This window comes from Herpailurus yagouaroundi, unplaced genomic scaffold (genome assembly GCF_014898765.1).
Source record: "Herpailurus yagouaroundi ecotype Mexico unplaced genomic scaffold, PumYag 186, whole genome shotgun sequence".
NCBI lineage: Eukaryota > Metazoa > Chordata > Mammalia > Carnivora > Felidae > Herpailurus > Herpailurus yagouaroundi.
This window is the reverse complement of record NW_024412417.1, coordinates 12,125,643-12,144,584: the sequence shown is the minus strand read 5'-3', so window position 1 is coordinate 12,144,584 and position 18,942 is coordinate 12,125,643. Positions and strand designations below refer to the sequence as shown.

Genomic DNA, 18,942 nt, shown 5'->3' with positions numbered 1-18,942 from the left:
AGTTAATATAGACTCTCAGCATTCTTTTTAATGACCACAGCATATTGAGTTTTATAGTTGTCATTTAGCTAACCAATTTCTTATTATTGGAAATCAGGTTATTTCCAGTGTTTGCTGCTATAAATCACTTTGGCAGTGAGCGCCACGAGGCCCAGGACTGTGTCTAATTTAAACAGACCCTGTGTGTTCCCAACACCTGGTACAGTTCCTGGCTGAAGGTCCCTGAGCACTGCGGCCGGCATCCTCTGTCTTTGAGTACATGCTTCATTATTTCTTAGGATATATTTCTAACAGTCTGTTTTTAAAGCTTCCATAAAGATGGTACCAACTCACACTCCCCCCGTCCCCAAGCAGTGAGACGAGTCTGACAAACGGCATATTTTAACAGAAGAAATGGACCCTGCTTCATTGTGTTGTCTTCTTTATTCTCTAGGCTTTGCCAACATTCACTCACTGAGTGCAAACAGTGCAACTAAAATTTAGAGGACTCATTTATACCCACATTGCTATAGAAAGTAATTCTTCAAAAGCTCAGATATTTTGAGAATTTTACTGACAGGCAGGAAAAGAAGAAAAAAAAAAAAAAAGGAAAAAGCATATACTTCCACGATATAATATTTTCCTTCCTTGGCATTCCACCTCAGCTTTGTCACAAAAAGTTTGGAGTTCAATTTCTCTGTGTATTTGTAAATTTTGACAATTACAGTGTTTATTTTGAAGGATAGATTATTTGGATATGATTGGATATATCAGCTACTTTGGATACAGTTAGAGATTCTAACTGAGATTCATTCCTGTTCCATCAACTTTTTGATTTAACGATTTAGTAGGAATATCGTGCTTACCGTGTGCTATACTCTACCAAAATCTGTATTCGCATTTTTGACACAAAACACATTTCACGTCTATGATGAGTGTTTTACCTGATTTTACTATATTATCTGTCATAGTCATCTTGAAAAAACTTTACTTTGAGCAGGGCACCTGGGTGGCTCAGTAGGTTGAGCATCTGACTTTGGCTCAGGCCATGATCTCACAATTCATGGGTTTGAGCCCTACATCAGGCTCTGTGCTGACAGCTCAGAGCCTGGAGCCTGCCTTGGGTTCTGTGTCTCCCTCTCTCTCTGCCCCTCTCCTGCTTGTGCTCTGTCTCTCTCTCTCAAAAATAAATAAAAACATTAACAATTTTTTTTAATAAAAAAATAAAAAGTTTACTTTGAGTGTATGAATTAGATGAAAAAATCTGAACCATGATTCAAATGAATTTAACCGATACTCTCTTGAAGCATCTAAGGATACTGACGTCAAACTGGCATTATTTAAGTGTTTGTGATGTTCTTCTCCTGCTAATAGAGCCATCATGGTGACAACTATTGCTTTATTTTATGTACATGTGCAAGAAAACCTGGAATTGCAAATGAGTGGAATTAATTTAAAGGAGGAATTCGTTGATCTAAATCATAGGCTAACTACAGCCCATGGACCACTGTTTTTGTAAATGAAGTTTTATTGGCACACGGCCATGCTCATTCATTTTTGTACTGTCTAAACCTGTTGTTTGTGCTAGAATTGTAGAGGCAAGTAGTTACAATGGACACTGTGTACCCACAAAACTGAAAATGTTTACTACATGGCTGTTTACAGAAAAGTTTGCCAACCCTCGATCTAAATGAAAATATGTGGACATACCTTCTGCAGTTACGTATGTTAAATTATGTTTTTCAGGTGTAAGTTTCTTAAAGAAACTAATTTTCTTTAAAAAAACTAATCCTTGGGGCGCCTGGGTGGCTCAGTTGGTTGAGCATCCGACTTCGGCTTAGGTCACGATCTCGCGGTCCATGAGTTCGAGCCCCGCGTCGGGCTCTGGGCTGATGGCTCTGAGCCTGGAGCCTGTTTCAGATTCTGTGTCTCCCTCTCTCTCTGCCCCTCCCCCACTCACGCTCTGTCTCACTCTCTCTCAAAAATGAATAAACATTAAAACATTAAAAAAAAAAAAAAACTAATCCTTGCAGATTTCTCTTAGTTTTCGTAAAGTCAGTAACATTACCTGCTTCTCGAATGACAAATCCCAACAAGCATTTGAATGGCTGACGTATTCATCACTGACTTTCTACAGAAATGGAGCTTAACTGTTATTATTTTTTTTGAATGTTTATTTATTTTGAAAGAGGGAGGGAGGGAGAGAAGGAGAGAGAGGGAGAGAGAGAGAGAATCCTAAGCAGGCTCCACGCTGTCAGCATAGAGCCTGACACGAGGCTCAGACTCCGTAACCAGGAGATCGTGACCTGAGCCAAAATCGGATGCTTGACCAACTGAGCCACCCAGGCGCCCTGTGGAGCTTAACTTTTAAATACTTACGCTCTTTTAGAAGATCGCAGCCAAGAGCCGATTATAAAAAAAAGTTTTTAAAGGTGTTACCAAGCAATAAGGGCTTGTATCATATAATAAAGAAGAAACTATTGTAGCAAGAGCTTGAAACTACTCTTTCTGCTCTGTGGCAAGATAACTCCGCCCCCGCCCCCACCCCCGCACGCAGTGCATCTACTCAGGACCTGTCATTTCTGATGTTTCCCACTGACCCAAGGGGAGGAGGCCTGGCAACTTCATGCAGCTTCTAAGTCAAATAAATGAAGCACAATGAGCTGGTATGAGGACGTGTGGCTGGAAGGGACAGGAGCCTCAAGTATGTCTCCTACCTCGTATGAACAGTCGGCTATCCCTCACTGCTCATGTCTCAGCACATTTCACCTTATCAGAGAGTGCTTCATGTGGTCCTTGAAGGGACTTGGCCCCCCTTCAAAAAAGGATCTGGAAAGTGCCAGGTTGTCACTGAGTGATCTTTCTTCTTTGACCACGTGTTAAAGTGAGAACTGCTTTTTCTGAGCGCGCCTCTCGCACAACATCAGGCAGGACCCTGGCGAAAGCTGGAAGAACAAGATCGAGAGAGGTCCCCAAGCTAATATCAGTTAAGAGCAGTGGTTAATAATAACACTTTGTTACAAAAATGAAAAGTCCTAGGAATAGATGTTGTCAGGACAGGGTGCCTGGACCACACTTGTGAACTGCAACTGTCCTCTGTCCTTAAGCCAAGTCAGAAGCAGAGGGAAAGCTAAACCTTAAAAGTCACATAAAGGTGTTCCCTTGACACTTTGGGGCTGTCTGTAACCCTACTTAGGAAGCAGACTCACTCTCTCATTTCATTGCCATTCGCAAAATCTCTTCCTCCGACAATTCATATATTCATCATACAGAGCAGACTGTAAAAACTATGTTCTTCCTACATAGACCTCAGCTTAGTTAAAAACAAAAAAAATTTTTTTTGAGGAGGCTCCACACCCAACATGGGGCTTGAACTCAAGACCCTGAGATCAGGAATCACATGCTGTATGCACTGAGCCAGCCAGGTGCCCCAACAGCATTTTAAATATACACTTTTTGTGTATTTTGCTGTTGTAACCTGCTGAGATAGAATCATATCTACTCCTTCATTTGGTTCACTCTATTCGTCTCCATTCATCATTCACTCCCTGAATATTTTCACTCCCACTATGTACCAAGCACTGCAACAGAAGAGACACAATGGTGAATGAGGCAGAAATGGTCCCAGCCCTGGCGGGACACACCGTGAACTTCCCCAGGCCTTAGTGTCAGGGAGCACAAGGGACACCGTCTTCATTTGTATCGTCCAGAAAAAAAGGCGCTTTCACGGCGACTCCGTCCCATGTGTGCTCCTAGAATGGCAGTAGCTTCCGGCATGAGGCCGTTCCCTTTTTCAAGTCGTCTTTTGCTTCTTCCGACCTGCCCCCGCCCACCCCGCGCAGTTTTTGGAGCTGTCCCAAGAGGTACGGCACTATGGATACCTGCAGCTGGATCCCTGTACCTGTGACTACCCGGAACCGGGCTGTGGGGCCGTCCTTTCTGTCGGCAGTGATGAGATCAGCTGCTGCATAACCCTGCCTGATAACCAGACCCAGGAAATCATCTTCCAGATGAGCAGAGTGAAGTGCTGGAAGGTCACTTTCCTCGTAAGTATCTTGGCACTTTGCCTTCCCCAGGATTTAAGGTCTCAACCCGTGGTTTCAGGATCCTAGTGTTTGGGGGTGACACAGTTGGGACTAGGGACATAGGCCTGCCATTTGTATCACTGTCTTGAGTGGGCTGGCATCTAAGCCATATTAAGCATCACCTAAGGTAAAACCTGTCAACGGGCTGGTACGAGGGTCCCAACCATAGCGGTAGAGACGCCCATCTCTCCACTTTGCAGCAGCAGGCTCCTCTACTGCCGGAAGGGTGGCTCTTGTGATACAGCCCATAGAAACAATGGCTACTGCCTATTGAGTACTCACTGCATCATCAGTACTGACGAGATCTTTACCCTCGGAAACTGGACGCCGACCAGTAGAGCTCTTCTCAAGGATCCCTGGCATCATCCTGCCATTGCCGTCTCCAACCAGAAGAAACCCTGTGATCAGATTTATTGAGTGCCTGCTTTGTCCCGGGTGCTCTCCCGGATGCTGCCACATCTGGTATTCAATTCAATTCTCGCAATAACTCAGTGAGCTGAGTGGGATTATCCCCTTTATGAGGGAGGCCAGATTAACTGGTGCAGGTGAAACACTATTAGAGCAACCGTGACCCCCAGTTGCTAAATCCATGGAATCCACGGGGAGTTTTTAGCCGGCACGATACTAGACCTCTCTGTGGCATTTGACTCTGTCAACCATTTCTTCCTTCTCAAAATTCCCTCTCCGGGGGGGGGGGGGGGGGGGGGGGGGCACTAGTTTTGGGTCTGCTTCTTCCTCTGAGCACTTCTGAGGTGCTGGCTTCTCCTGGGGTTCCATTTCCATCTTTCCTCTATGTCTTCCCTGAAAGCAGTTATCCACGTCCCTGTCGAAACGTCCATTATTTCCTAACGCCTTCTGGACATCTTCACCAGCTGTCTCACAGGCATCTCAAACTCGGCCTTTCCCCAAACCAGACTCACCCTTCCCCTCTCAGGCCCATCCTAGAGACCTTCCTCCTATGTTCCCCATCTTGGTAAACAGGACTTCAACCACCACCTGCTAAATGTCAAACCAGCAATCTTGACATTATCAGCATATGATTTCAGTCTTTTACATTGATGGGAACTTGTGTTGTGGCTCCGAATCGGGTCTGTCTTGGTAAATGTTCCATGTGCTGTTGAAAAGTGTGTGTATGTGTATTCTGCCACTATTGGGTGGAATATTCTAGAAGTGTCAATTAGATCAATCAGTTGATAGTGTTTAAATCGCCTGCATCTTTATATATTTTCTACTTGTTCTGTCAGTTATTGAGAGAAGAAGAAGGTTAACACCTTCACACGCAATTGTGGATTTATCTATTGATTTGAGTTTTATCTGTTTTTCCCTCTTTTCCTACCTTTTGATGAAACTAAGTATTTTATGATTCCATTTATATATACCATTTTTAAGCTATGTCCTTTCATTTATTTATGGTTACTTTAGAGTTTATAAAGTACTTTTTTAACTTACTACATTCTACTTTTAATCATTATACCACTTCGCAAAGTATAAAAACCTTACAATAGTCTACTTCTATTTCCCGTTTTGTAATATTGTCATACTTTATTTTGACATGTATACATAACCTCATGCTACATTATAATTATTTTTGTGTTTAGTTTTAAAAATTTTTTAATGTTTATTTTTGAGAGAGAGAGAGAGAGAGAGCGACAGAGCTTGAGCAGGGGAGGGGCAGAGAGAGAGGGAGACACAGAATCTGAAGCAGGCTCCAGGCTCTGAGCTGTCAGCACAGAGCCCTACACGGGGCTCGAACCCACAAACCGTGAGATCATGACCTGAGCTGAAGTCAGACGCTTAACCGATTGAGCCACTCAGGCGCTCCATAATTATTTTTGCTTTTAAACAGTTGAATCTTTTCAGTTAAACTTTTAATTTTGACGTAATTGTAGGTTTGCATGCAGTTGTGAGAAATGGTACAGAGATCCTGTGTAGTTTCCCCCCACTTTTCTCCAGTTGTTATGTCTTGCAAAACTACAGTACAAACAATATCGACACCACAATATTGGCACTGATACAGTCAAGAGTTGGAACATTTTCATCATCACAAGAACCCCTCACGTCGGCCTTTTATAGCTCTACCCACTTTCTCTCACCACACCTCTCCTTAGCCCCAACAAACCACTTGATCTGTTTGCCATTTCTATAATTGTGTGATTTCGGGAGTGTTAGGTAAAACTTTGGAGGTGACGGATATATTCATTACCTTGATTGTGGTGATGGTTTCATGACTGTACCCATATGTCCAAACTCATTAAATTGTGTATATTAGGGGCGCCTGGGTGGCTCAGTCGGTTGAGCGTCCGACTTCAGCTCAGGTCACGATCTCACGGTCCGTGAGTTCGAGCCCCGCATCGGGCTCTGGGCTGATGGCTCAGAGCCTGGAGCCTGCTTCCATTCTGTGTCTCCCTCTCTCTCTGCCCCTCCCCCGTTCATGCTCTGTCTCTCTCTGTCTCAAAAATAAATAAAACGTTAAAAAAATTAAAAAAAAATTGTGTATATTAAACATGTTCAGTGGTTTTTTTTTTTTTTACATCAGGTATACCTCAATCAAGCTCTTTATTAAAAAACAGAAACACTCATAAAACAGTTATGTATTGATCAGTAGATGAAAATGTTGTAGCCACACATTTGCAGGAACCTGGCCCCGTATTTCCCCTGGAACAATGATTCAGTGTTCAGTATTTCACTATGTACAGTGGCTTCATAGAACACGACTACTGTGAATAATAAGAATTGACTATATTTAGGATGTAAAAATATAAACAAAAACAAGGAATTGATTCCCTTAAAAATGTTCTGTAATGGAATCATATGGCATGTAGCCTTTAGGACTGGCTTTTCTTTACTTGGCGTAATTCTTTGGTAATCCATTCAGATTGTTGTTTATATCAGTAGTTTGTTTCTTTTTATTGCTGAGCAGTATTCCATGGTATGGAATGGACGAGATTTATTTAACCATTCACCCAATAAAACGTATCTGGTTGTTTCCAGTTTTTAGCTGTTATGAATGAATAAAGCTCGTGTAAATGTCCGTATATATGTTTTGGAGCACAAATCTCCATTCCTCTGGCGTAAACTCAGGAGTGCAACTGCTAGGTTATATGGGAGTTGCATGTTTAGTTTTTTTTTTTTTAAGACTGAACAGTTTTCAAGGTGTCTGTGCTAATTTACATTCCCGCCAGTGATATACGAGCCATCTTGTCTCTCTGCGTCCTCATCAGCATTTGATGTCACTGGTTTTATTTTAGTGTGTAATGATATTTCATTGTGATTTTCATTTGCATTTCCCTCATGGCTGATAATGTTGACCGCCTTTTCGTGTGCTTATTTGCCATCTGTATATCTTCTCTGGTGAAATTTGTTTTTCATATCTTTTGCCTATTTTCTAATTGAGTTGTGGGTTTTTTTTTTACTGCTATTTTGAGAGTATTTCATACGTTGTAGATACTAGTCTTTTGTTGGATATGTGGCCTGCAAATATTTTCTCTCACTCTGTAGTTTTTCATCCTCTTAACAGGGACTTTTGCAGAGCAAAAGTTTTTAATTTGATGAAGTCTAATTCATCAGTTTTTCCTTTTATAGACCGTGCTTTTCAGTGTCAAGTCTAGGAACTCTTTGCCAAACCCTAGATCCTGAAGATTTTTTCTTAGAGTTTCTTTCCTAAAGGTTTTATAGTTATAGGTCATACATTTAAGCCCATGACTCACTCTGAGTTCGTTTTCATAGAGGGTGTGAAACTCAGAACCACGTCCCCTTTCCTGCCTGCGGAAGGGCACTTGCTCTGACGCCTTTTGCTGCAACGGCTGTCCTTTAACTGAATTGCTTTTGCACCTTTGTCGGATATCAGTTGGGCACATGTGTGTGGACTTATTTCAGGGTTCTCTATTGTATTCTATGATGTATGTGTCTGTCCCTCCACCGGTACCACACAGTCATTGTGTTCCTTTGTAACCGCTTTATCAAGATAGAACCTACATACCATGCAATTCACTTGTGTGAAGTGTACAATTCGGGGGAATTTCATACGTTCACAGAGTTTCACATCCATCACCATAATAAATTTTAGAGTATTTTCACCACCTCAGAAAGAAGCCCCCATACCCCTTAGCTCACATCTGTGTCCCCATTCTACCAGCCCTAAGAAGTGACTAATCTGCTTGTCCTGATAGATGGACCCATTATGAATATTTCATTATTATTTTTAAGTTTATTTATTTATTTTGAGAGAAAGAACATACGCACGCATGCACCTGAGTAGGGCAGGGGCAGAGCGAGAGGGAGAGAGAGAATCCCAAGCAGGCTCCACGCTGTCAGCACAGAGCCTGACGCGAGGCTTGATCTCACAAGCCACAAGATTGTAACCTGAGTCAAAATGAAGAGTTGGCCACTTAGCCGACTGAGGCACCTAGGCGCCCCTGAATATTCCATTATTCATGGAATCATATATGATCTTTATGACTGGCTTCCTTTACTTAGCATAATATTTCCACATATTACCTTATCATAGCATGTATCAACACTTTATCCTTTTCGTGGTCAAATAATATCTTGCTGTAAGGTTATACCGAATTTTGTTTATTCATTCATTCATTAATGGACATTTGGATTGTTTCTATCTTTTGGTTGTTATGAGTTATGTTGCTATGAACATTTGTGTACCAGTTTTTATGTGGACATAGGCTCTCATTTCTCTTGGGTATATGATTAGGAGTGGAATTGCCAGTACCATAGTGGTATTTTTATGTTGAACTTTGTGAGGAACTTCCAGGCTGTTTTCCAATAGTCTGCTCCATTTTAAATATCCACCTGCTGTGTACGAGGGTCCTCTCCACACAGGCACAGATCATTGTTCAACCAAAGATCTGAAAAGAGCTCTCGGAAGCTCTTTGTCTGTATCAGTCCTTGTCTTCGGTCCTTTTCTCCACAAATTCTAAACTCAACTTCAAACTCTTATCTCCTTCTCCTCAACTCAGCAAGACCTCTGGGCTCGGTTTGAGTCTCTTTCCCTGCACTGCTTTCTGGAAACTCCTCCAGGCAGTGAGCTGGGTAACGATAGGGCTCACCTCATGCGTTTTCCTTCTCCTTGGGTTGACAGAACTGGATTATCTGTTGTTCGGTGTCTGAAAACAGCTATTTTTCAGTTCATATTTTACCCTGCTGCTCTCAGATCAATATTTCTAAAATATAAATCTGTGTGATTATCCAGCTTTTAAAATCTGTTCATGCATGTCTGCTGCCTTCAAGATGAAGGTTAGACTCCTTAACTTAGCTTATAAAACCTGTAACAGCTAGGGCTTTTTTTAGTGGCCAGCAATAGAAACCAACACTTCTGGCTCCAGTGGAAAAAAAAAAGAGAGAGAGAGAGAGAATTTATTGGAGGGATACGTGAAAACCCACTGATTTAAAGGAAAGGCTGAAGCAGAGGCTTAGGAAAGTCAAGAACCAAAGGAGCTCAAGGTTTCTAGGAAACCGGAATTCTTTATCAGGACCTGCTCTTTGGATCGCTCCACTCTGGAATCAAATAAGGGGCATAGAGAGTATTTGTCCAATTGCCCTGAACTTGGGTAATGTGTGTCCCCCCTCCAGGAGGGCAATATTCCCTGACAGTCCTACCTAGATGGCCACAGCAGAGGAGAGGTTCTCCCATGGGCATGAGACTCCATTACGAGGAGAAAGGAGGATAGAAGGTATATAGCAAAACTCCAAGCTGCTTCCTACAGAGCTTTCAGGATCTGGCCCCAGGCTGCCTCTTCTCTCACGGCCCTACCCGTCTTGCATTCTGGGCTTTGGCGCCACACCTGATCTCTTGCCACATTTCCAGTGTGCCAGGTCCCCCCTGCCTCGGTGCATTTGCACTTGTTATTTCTTCTACTAGAAACCACTTGTGCCCCCAGAACCCCGCCCCCACCCCCACCCCCAAAAACCCACAACAAACTTGGAAATTTTCTACTGCTGCTGCTCAGATACCAGCCCCCTTCAGGAAGCCTGCCTTTACACTCCTAGTGTCTGGATTACATGCCCATCCTACTGCCTTCCATAGACCTGTGTTTGCTTCCCTTGTAATACTTAACACAGCAAACTGTGGTGACTTACTTTCATAGCCCCTCCTAGACTGTTGGCTTCTTGGGAAGAGCCACAGTATCACTCGTTTTGATATTTTGCCCGGTGCATAATAGCCACCTAATTTTCTACTGAATATTAAATAATCTCTCTTCCTCTGTAGGGAACTCTGCTGGATGTGGATGGACCTCAGCGAACTCTCAACCAGAACTTAGAGCTCAGATTTCAGTATAGTGAAGACAGTCGTTGGCAATGGTTTGTCATTTACACCAAACAGGTGAGTTCTCAGGACAGAGCATGAGTCCCTGTGCTGAAATGCTCTCTTGCCTGCTGGGGTGAACAAAGCACATTATCCTAACCCATCCAGAGCAGAGTTCTAGAATACACTGTACACTCCATTTTTGGCCTATAATACTGCTTAATTTGTTTATTTTTTTTGTTTTATTCTATTAGTCACTGCAGCCTTCATGTCAATTTGGGAAATGCATTAAGTTACTAAATAACAGAAGACTCAACTAATCGTGGCTCAGACCAAGGGCTGGTGAACTTTTTCTCAAAGGGCCAGATGATAAATATTTTAGTTTTGGGATCCATATGGCCTCTGTTGCAACTACTCAACTCTGTTGTTGGAGTGCAAAAGTAGCCCCAGACAATATGTGAACAAATAGGTACAGCTGTTTTCCAACAAAAATGTGTTTGTAAAAACAAGTGAGGGGCTGGATTTATTGATCTCTGACTCAGACAATATAGATTTTTATCATCTACACTTAATAAGAATACTAGAGGTAGATGATTGACATCCCTATCATAAAAGCTATCCCTTTTATCTAGACGGCAAAAACTTTGCCTCTGAAGCCCCCACAGACTTTCCATTAGGTCTCATTGGTCAGAGCTGGGTCACATGACCACTCCTAGCTGCAAGGGAGTCTGGGAATCAAGTCTTACCAAAAAGAACAGAATTTGTGATCAGCTTAGAGTAAGCATGAGCTGGGCACTTTGTCATCAGACAAAATCAAGGTTCTGCTGGGAGGGGAGAGAGCTGTTGGGGAGCAAACTCTCCAGGTCTTCTATGGGCTTATAATTAAAGTTGGAACAAACATTTTGTTTTTAAGATTTCATTTTCTAAACAACAAATTCAATTGAAAAATTCTATGAACTAACTTACGCTATTTCAAATTGGAATCAAAATTACAGATATTCTAAAACGAAACCAAAATATCAAAGCAGTCTTTGTGTCAGCATTACATTCAACTTAAGTCACTGGTGATCTCACTAAATTCCAGGGAGCATTCTGGTTTCAGGTAACCAAAGGTCCCTGAGAATCTCTACCTCTCGTATAGTTGCAAATCATGATATATCACACACCAAGGTCCTCTGAAAAACATGAAGTGCTAACCAAAGTCTAGATTAAAGAGATGGGCCCTCAGTTTCACCTTGAATATGAAACATCCTTAGGGAAATGGTAGGATGGTTTGCAGTCACTTGGAGAGATGCAAGGTAGATCTTGGCAGTGAAATCATTTCCCCTTGCCTAGAATGCTAACTGCAGTAGTTAAATTGTATTATCATCTTTTAATCTAGTCTGTACCAAATGAGTTGAAGCCACTATACAGAGTGTAATAAACATTCTTTTAAAGGATTCCTAGTAGGGTCTTATTTCCTTTGGAGTGTGGATTTATTGATATGTACCCAAGAGCTATGTATGCAAAAGGCAGAAATACAGCTCGTTTGCCTTGCAAACACAAATGAGGGCTTGGACCCCAATATCTTCTAGATTCTTTAAACAAAAACTCAGTGCCTTCATATTTAATAAATCCTACCTGATTTATAGCTAAGTCTTAACGTACATATCTGTGCACATTGTATAGGAATATGGAATCGGTTCACACCTTACGGGGCATTATTAAACACCTCTCCTACCTGTATCAACTCAGATTACATTGTTTAACTATTTCATACCCTGGTTTTGTGTAGGTTATATATGTACACAGATAAACAGGGTTAGTTCTTAGCTAAACCAGGAAATCAAAATTTGTTTTTGTGTATAAATCCCACATCTGTTACTCTTTTCCTTATTGGTAGCAGTACCTTTCTTTTCTACTTCCTTTCTCTCCCCTTAAATAAAATAAATTCCTGTCATGCTCTACAGTCCTGCAAGACTTTGAGATGCTATCTGTATGTATCCATTCTCCCTCTAATTCTACTTTCTATGTCCTATCCTCCAAGGGTCTCTGCTTTGGCTACCATCCCGACTTGGGTTTTCTCTCTTCCCTTTCTTCTCCTCTCCATCATCCCCCCCCCACCCCCACCCTCCCCAGTGCAGTGACCATCCTTAAGCACAAACTTATGCTAAGGTCCTATGACCACAAGCTTTGAGCTTTGTTGTCTCAAACTTTCGTAGGGCCAAAGGAGAAAAGTACAAACCAAGAATTGAGAGCAGAACAAAAGAGAAAGAGGATTCGTGGGAAAGAAGCAAGTGGGGAAATCGTAGGGAACCTTAAATTGGCACATGGGGTGAAGATCTTGGAAAAAGGAAACCCTAGCGTTTGTATGACAAGATGTCTAATGTCTGTGTCTTGGCACTAACAACGACAAGCCAACAAAAAGCCACAAGTGATATTGGGGGCAACCATCAGTCTTAAAAGTGAGTGATTAAAGATACCAGAAAAAGGGGTGCCTGGGTGGCTCAGTCGGTTGGGCGTCCGACTTCAGCTCAGGTCATGATCTCGCGGTCCGTGAGTTCAAACCCCGCATCGGGCTCTGGGCTGACAGCTCAGAGCCTGGAGCCTGTTTCGGATTCTGTGTCTCCCTCTCTCTCTGACCCTCCCCTGCTGATGCTCTGTCTCTCTCTGTCTCAAAAATAAATAAATGTTATGGGGCGCCTGGGTGGCTCGGTTGGTTAAGCGTCAACTTCAGCTCAGGTCATGACCTCCTGGTCCGTGGATTCGAGCCCCGCGTCGGGCTCTGTGCTGACAGCTCAGAGCCTGGAGCCTGTTTCAGATTCTGTGCCTCCCTCTTTCTCTGACCTTCCCCTGTTCATAGTCTCTCTCTGTCTCAAAAATAAATAAATGTTAAAAAAAATTTAAAAATAAATAAATAAATAAATAAATGTTAAAAAAAAAAAGATACCAGAAAAATAAGAAAGTGATAAAAAAACAAAATTTTTTTTAGTTCATAAAAGCCATAAGGTGTTAATATACCCTTTCAAATAGACAGGTTACTATTTATACCTAGTAATAGGTCTCTCAATAATCATGCATACGATTAAATATAAGATTGACCATCATCGGTTGATTTGATTACAATAATAAGCAGTTTTTATTATTTGTTGCTTGTAAGACATGAGCAGCTTACAAAGAAAAAAATAGGGGGGAGTTTTAAGAGGGAAAAAGATTAGTAAATGTAATGAGTTTTCTGTCTTTTTAAAAATTTACTGTAAGTATATCTATGTAATTGAGAAAATGTATGGCTACTAGCTAATTGCATCGCATGCAAATTTATGGAAATTAAAAAAAAATTAAATTCTTAAAAGTGTACTCTTGGAGAGCAGAGCTCAAAATCTGCCTTGTGGTGTGAGGAGAGAAGAAAGACGATCTCTTCAGCTGAGACACTTCTTTATTTCTGGATTTTCAGGCTTTTTTGCTGAGTAGCTGCTTGAAAAAGATGATCTCAGAAAAGACGGTAAAGCTAGCTGCAGAGAATCCAGAAATGGTAAGTGCTCTTATCCGTGTATATTTTTCAGTTAAGTTCCCACCATCAGCCTGTACTAACCTACACTGATGAATGCTGGTCCTCAAGGGAGGAACGTGACCTCCCAGAAGTGAGCTCCTCTGCCTTCTGGGAGCTCAGTCTTTAGAATTCAAGCCATTTTTCCAAGACAGGTGTCCTTACGTTGCTGAGAACTCTCCAACCCTCTACTCTGTATTCTTGTATTTCTGCTTTCCCCCAAATGAAAGATTCCAGGTTTACCATAAAAACTACCTCATAAGGTCAGGATCCTGAGAGGTCTGCAACATAGCAGCGATGAACTTCAATAAGCTCTCCAGTTTTGTCTCTAGAAAGAACTCACAGCTTCTTGAAATTTCCACCGTGCCAAATTAAGATGCCGTTAGCAGTTGGAAGAAGCCATAGAGTGAAAGAAGCTCTCAAGGCTATAAATTTTTCTCAGTGTAAGATTAAACTTTGCTTTTCTAGTCTGCGTCTCTTCAATAAAGGCCTAGTAACTCCTTGCAAAGGTTGGTGGCAAGCTGTAAAAAGAGACACTGAGATATTAAACTTGTCTATTTGCCTTGTCACCATCATGATATGGGCATATCCCAATAAGACAGTACAGTTTATGTTTTAAAAATGATTACAGGGGCTCCTGGGTGGCTCAGTCGGTTGAGCGTCTGACTTCGGCTCAGGTCATGATCTCACGGTCTGTGAGTTCGAGCCCGCGTCATGCTCTGTGTCGACAGCTCGGAGCCTGGAGCCTGTTTCGGATTCTGTGTCTCCCTCTTTCTCTGACCCTCCCCTGTTCATGCTCTGTCTCTCTCTGTCTCAAAAACATAAATAAACGTTAAAAAAAAAATTTTTTTTTTAAATGATTACAGGGGTGCGTGCGTGGCTCAGTCGGTTAAGGTTCCGGCTTTGGGTCAGGTCACGCACGCACTGTTTGTGAGTTGAGCCCTGCATCAGGCTGTCTGCTGTCAGCGCAGAGCCTGCTTTGAATCCTCTGCCTCCCTCTCTCTGGTTCTCTCCTGCTCATGCTCACTTGTGCTCTCTCTCTCTCTCTCTCTCTCAAAAAAAAAAAAAATAATAATAATAATTAATTAAAAATATTTTTAAAAATGATTACAAATATTAAAGCCTGGTTGACATTTATAAACGTATTTTTTTTTCAAAATGTTATACGATCTTTAAAAATGCAACAGAAAACATTTGGAAATGTTCCCTAATATTTTCATTTAAATTGAGTCCTCTCTAAGAAGATGGGTGACGTCTTCAGTTTAACATTGCTCTTTCCTAGATTTTGCAGCTTTTTTCTAAGAAAATAGTTGCACTTTACCCTTACTTCTCATTCTTCTAGAACTGAAAATATTTTCCCAGGGAAAATAAAATTCACTCCCCCCTTGGTATTTGAAGAATTCAAAATGTATTATAGCATAGCAAATAAAAGCAATAAAAGAATTGTGGATGCTCTTTTTAATTTTTTTTTTTTACATTTACTTATTTTTGATAGAGACAGAGCACAAGTGGGGAAGGGGCAGAGAGAGAAGGAGACACAGAATCTGAAGCAGGCTCTAGTCTCTGAGCTGTCAGCACAGAGCCCAACGCCGCAGGGCTCGAACTCCCAAACCGCGAGATCATGACCTGAGCAGAAGTCGGATGCTTAATGGACTGAGCCACCCAGGTGCCCCTGGATGCTCTTTTTAAAAGAGTAATAAAATCTAACCTCTTAGGATGGACCCCCTTAGGCTCCACTTATTATATATATATATAAAGAAGAAGAAAGAGAAAAGTAATTAACTGAAGTAGCCCCGTTAAAAGGGAGAAGTGCTCTCAAATGTGGCTGAATAAAATGTAAGCCACTTGATGCAGGAAATACTTGTAAAATGAATAGCTAAAGAGTTTGCTAAATAATAAGAGAAGGTAGTGACCTATTTAAAGTTTTCAAGAAAAACAACCACACTAACTACATTCTTCAGATTTGCACACAAATTGAAATCTACACTTTCTCTGTGGCTGATGGTGAAATCAGCATGTCAGTCAGTACTTGTACTGCTTTATCCTAATACTTAACAAGTTTTATTTCCACAAACGCTTTTTCTTCCCTTTCTTTCTTATTCTGGTTCTTGAAAAGTTAAACCCTTCTTCTGGAAAACTGGGCTTTCAAGGGGATGTTGTTGGGATAGTCCACCCTTAAACTTGAAATCTCATCTACAAATGCCTGGGTAGAATGAGACCCCGGAAGGTGAAAAGAGCAGACAGATTAGCTCTCGGAACGTATGCTGGGTTCTGGGCTTCCTCACAAAGTATAGAACAAGTCATTTTGTGGAACTTAAAGTAGCCATATAAATTTATGACTGTGACATCCACTCATTTTCTAGGTAAACACGTAAAGTCTGAATTGACCCATATCACTTATAAAAGACTTGTATGGACTAGGATAGAGAGGTCTCTATTTTGCAAGGCAGAATAGATTCCAAGATTTTGATCATCATGAAGAATCAGGAGGGGGGAGAGAAATTAAGGAAGCTGTAACTTAATGAGCCCCACAAATAAAGCAGATCGTCCCTAGAAGCAGATTAAATAGTACTACTTTATCCTAGTAAGAGGAAAGATGTTGAAAGAAGAAATTTGTGCTAACTTAATTAACCTAGTTAGCTCTAAGCGATGCTTTCAAAGGTAAGACCTGAACCATTTCCGAAGAGATTGTTAAAATTTGAAGTCGAACAGGGGCACCTGGGTAGCTCAGTCAGTTAAGCGTCCGACTTTGGCTCAGGTCATGATCTCACGGTTTGTTGGTTCAGAGCCTGGAGCCTGCTTTGGATTCTGTGTCTCCCTCTCTCTCTCTCTGCCCCTCCCCCTCTCACATTCTGTCTCTCTCTCTCAAAAATAAACATTAAAAAAATTAAAAAATTTTTGAAGTCAAACAAGTGTACTAAAAAAAAATGTAAACACAACAACAAAATCATGTTACATTCTTAAAGGCAGTATTAACTACAAATCAGAAAGGGAAAAAATGTAACATTCTTTTTAGAGCTACACTCCTACACAAAAACCTTTAATAAATGAATTTTGTTAGTATTTGCTACTCGTAGCTAGAACAGAATTTTAAGAATTATTTTATTGGAAACTAAAATGTATTTGTCAGGAGTAGGTTAGGCTACATATAACAAAGAACAAAACAAGACAGAAGAAGGGTCCCACGCAAAATAAAAGTTTGTGTCTCTCTCAACTAAAAGAAGCCCAGAGGTAGGCAGTCTCCGGCTGGGATAGCTGCTCCATAATGTCACCAGAGACCTTTCTGCTCTTCCATTTTTAGTGTGTGGCTTTTACTTCATGTTGAAAATGGCTGCTGGAGCTCCAGTCATTACATCCACATTCTAGGCGGCAAGTATAGAATTTCCATTTATAATGGAAAGTATGAATGGTTCATATCTTTTCTTTAAGGAGGAGTCTCTGAAGTCCCACCGAGTTTCTGCTTGGCTCATTGGCTAAGAGTTAGTCACACCACAGGCCAACACCTAGCTGCAGGGAATCTGGTAAATGTAGTCTTTTGACAGAGTATGCTGCCTCTCCAAATAAGTTTGGGTGGTATCACTAAGAAGGAAAGGCAGAATGGATAATACAGTAGGCTACAGCAATCTCTGCCATTGAAAGAAATCTAAAAGACATTAAGAAAAGAAGGCAGATGTATTTTATGCAATCCATGTGTTCCTAATGAATTTCTGAAAATGTATCATTATTATTATCTTGTATATTGAACCATAATCTGAATATATGAGAGGTATCAGGCATAAGATGGTGAATAATTTTCTGAGTTGAAAAGCAATTTATATTTTTAATAATCCATACCTAATTTGTCTTATTAGCTTGTATATTTTCTTCCTTAGATTTACTAAAAAGTGGGTCTCAATCTCTAAGTTGGTTTTCTGGCAAATGGCAAAGCACCAAACGGCTTTATGATTCTGGCTTGCCTCATACCTCACACCCCCAGCGCCAACTACCATCACCATATGTATTTTTCTCTCCACGTCTCTTTCATTTGGAGCAAGATCAGACTATGTAAAAGGTCACTGGGCTCAGAGATCATGATGTAAAGTGTGTTTCTGTTACGTGGCGAAGAGGGGAAACACCAAGGGCAGTGTTATCTGAGGTCCCAAGAATGTCAGCCTTTGAATAGTTGGTGTTGTCTAGAAAACAGAAGAAGTACAGACATACTACGGCTCTCTTGAGAATGGCCTGAGCATGGCAGGTGGACAAAATTTTGGAGAGCCAGGGGGAAATTACCGTGTGGGAATAAGTAGTTAGATTATCAACAGAAACTACCTGGGCATGTAGGAATACCACATTATGACAAAAGGATTTGCTGTCTTTTCCCCTCCCCCAACTTTATTCCCCCTCGTAGATAAAATGTTTAAAGCCTTTCTTGAAGTAAGTAGGAAATAGATTATATCAGAAATTGCTCGATAGTTTGTAGTGGGTTCTATTTTATTTATTTCGACATAAGGCAGGGGGGAAGGTGAAAGAGAACAGGGGAGAGAAACATTCTGAGCTGTTTTCGCCCATATTCTGTGTATTTCATTGCACGAGACTACTTCCAAGCTATAATGTAATATTGTAACCAATAACAATACCATAGCAAAACATGTAAGACAACAGGGCATTAATTTCTCATTTACCAAGACTTAATAACTGATTTCTTAAAGTTATTAAGGTAGGCTTCAAATATATCAACTTGTCTATTAAGAATACCAACCTAGGGGCACCTGGGTGGCTCAGTCGGTTAAGTGGCCGACTTCGGCTCAGGTCACGATCTCACGGCCCGTGAGTTCCAGCCCCGCGTCAGGCTCTGTGCTGACAGCTCAGAGCCTGGAGCCTGTTTCCGATTCTGTGTCTCCCTCTCTCTGACCCTCCCCCGTTCATGCTCTGTCTCTCTCTGTCTCAAAAATAAATAAACATTAAAAAAAATAAAAAAAAAAAAAAGAATACCAACCTAGAGGAAGTCCTCCGCATCCCACAAGGCAATCTATTTTATAACGGTACTAAGTTAACTGTAGTTAAAAGACAGTGACCCTCGGGGCGCCTGGGTGGCACGGGCGCAGTCGGTTAAG

General features: G+C 41.3%; 1 protein-coding gene and 1 long non-coding RNA gene across 5 annotated transcripts in view; one reads left to right on the top strand and one right to left on the bottom strand.

Moving 5' to 3' along the window:
* LOC121042779 (uncharacterized) overlaps positions 1-18,942 on the bottom strand; it is a 39,027-nt gene that overhangs the window by 4,438 nt on the left and 15,647 nt on the right. Inside the window, exon 2 of the long non-coding RNA XR_005796435.1 lies at positions 2,697-2,924. This is a non-coding gene — a long non-coding RNA (uncharacterized LOC121042779). The remainder of the gene's footprint in view (positions 1-2,696; positions 2,925-18,942) is intronic.
* Positions 1-18,942, top strand: part of SNX31 (sorting nexin 31) — a 72,432-nt gene that overhangs the window by 49,033 nt on the left and 4,457 nt on the right. For all 4 annotated transcript variants that reach the window (XM_040494124.1, XM_040494123.1, XM_040494122.1 and 1 more), the window contains 3 exons: positions 3,822-4,025; positions 10,288-10,401; positions 13,757-13,834. In XM_040494124.1, the coding sequence (XP_040350058.1) occupies positions 3,822-4,025; positions 10,288-10,401; positions 13,757-13,834 (396 nt within the window). The remainder of the gene's footprint in view (positions 1-3,821; positions 4,026-10,287; positions 10,402-13,756; positions 13,835-18,942) is intronic.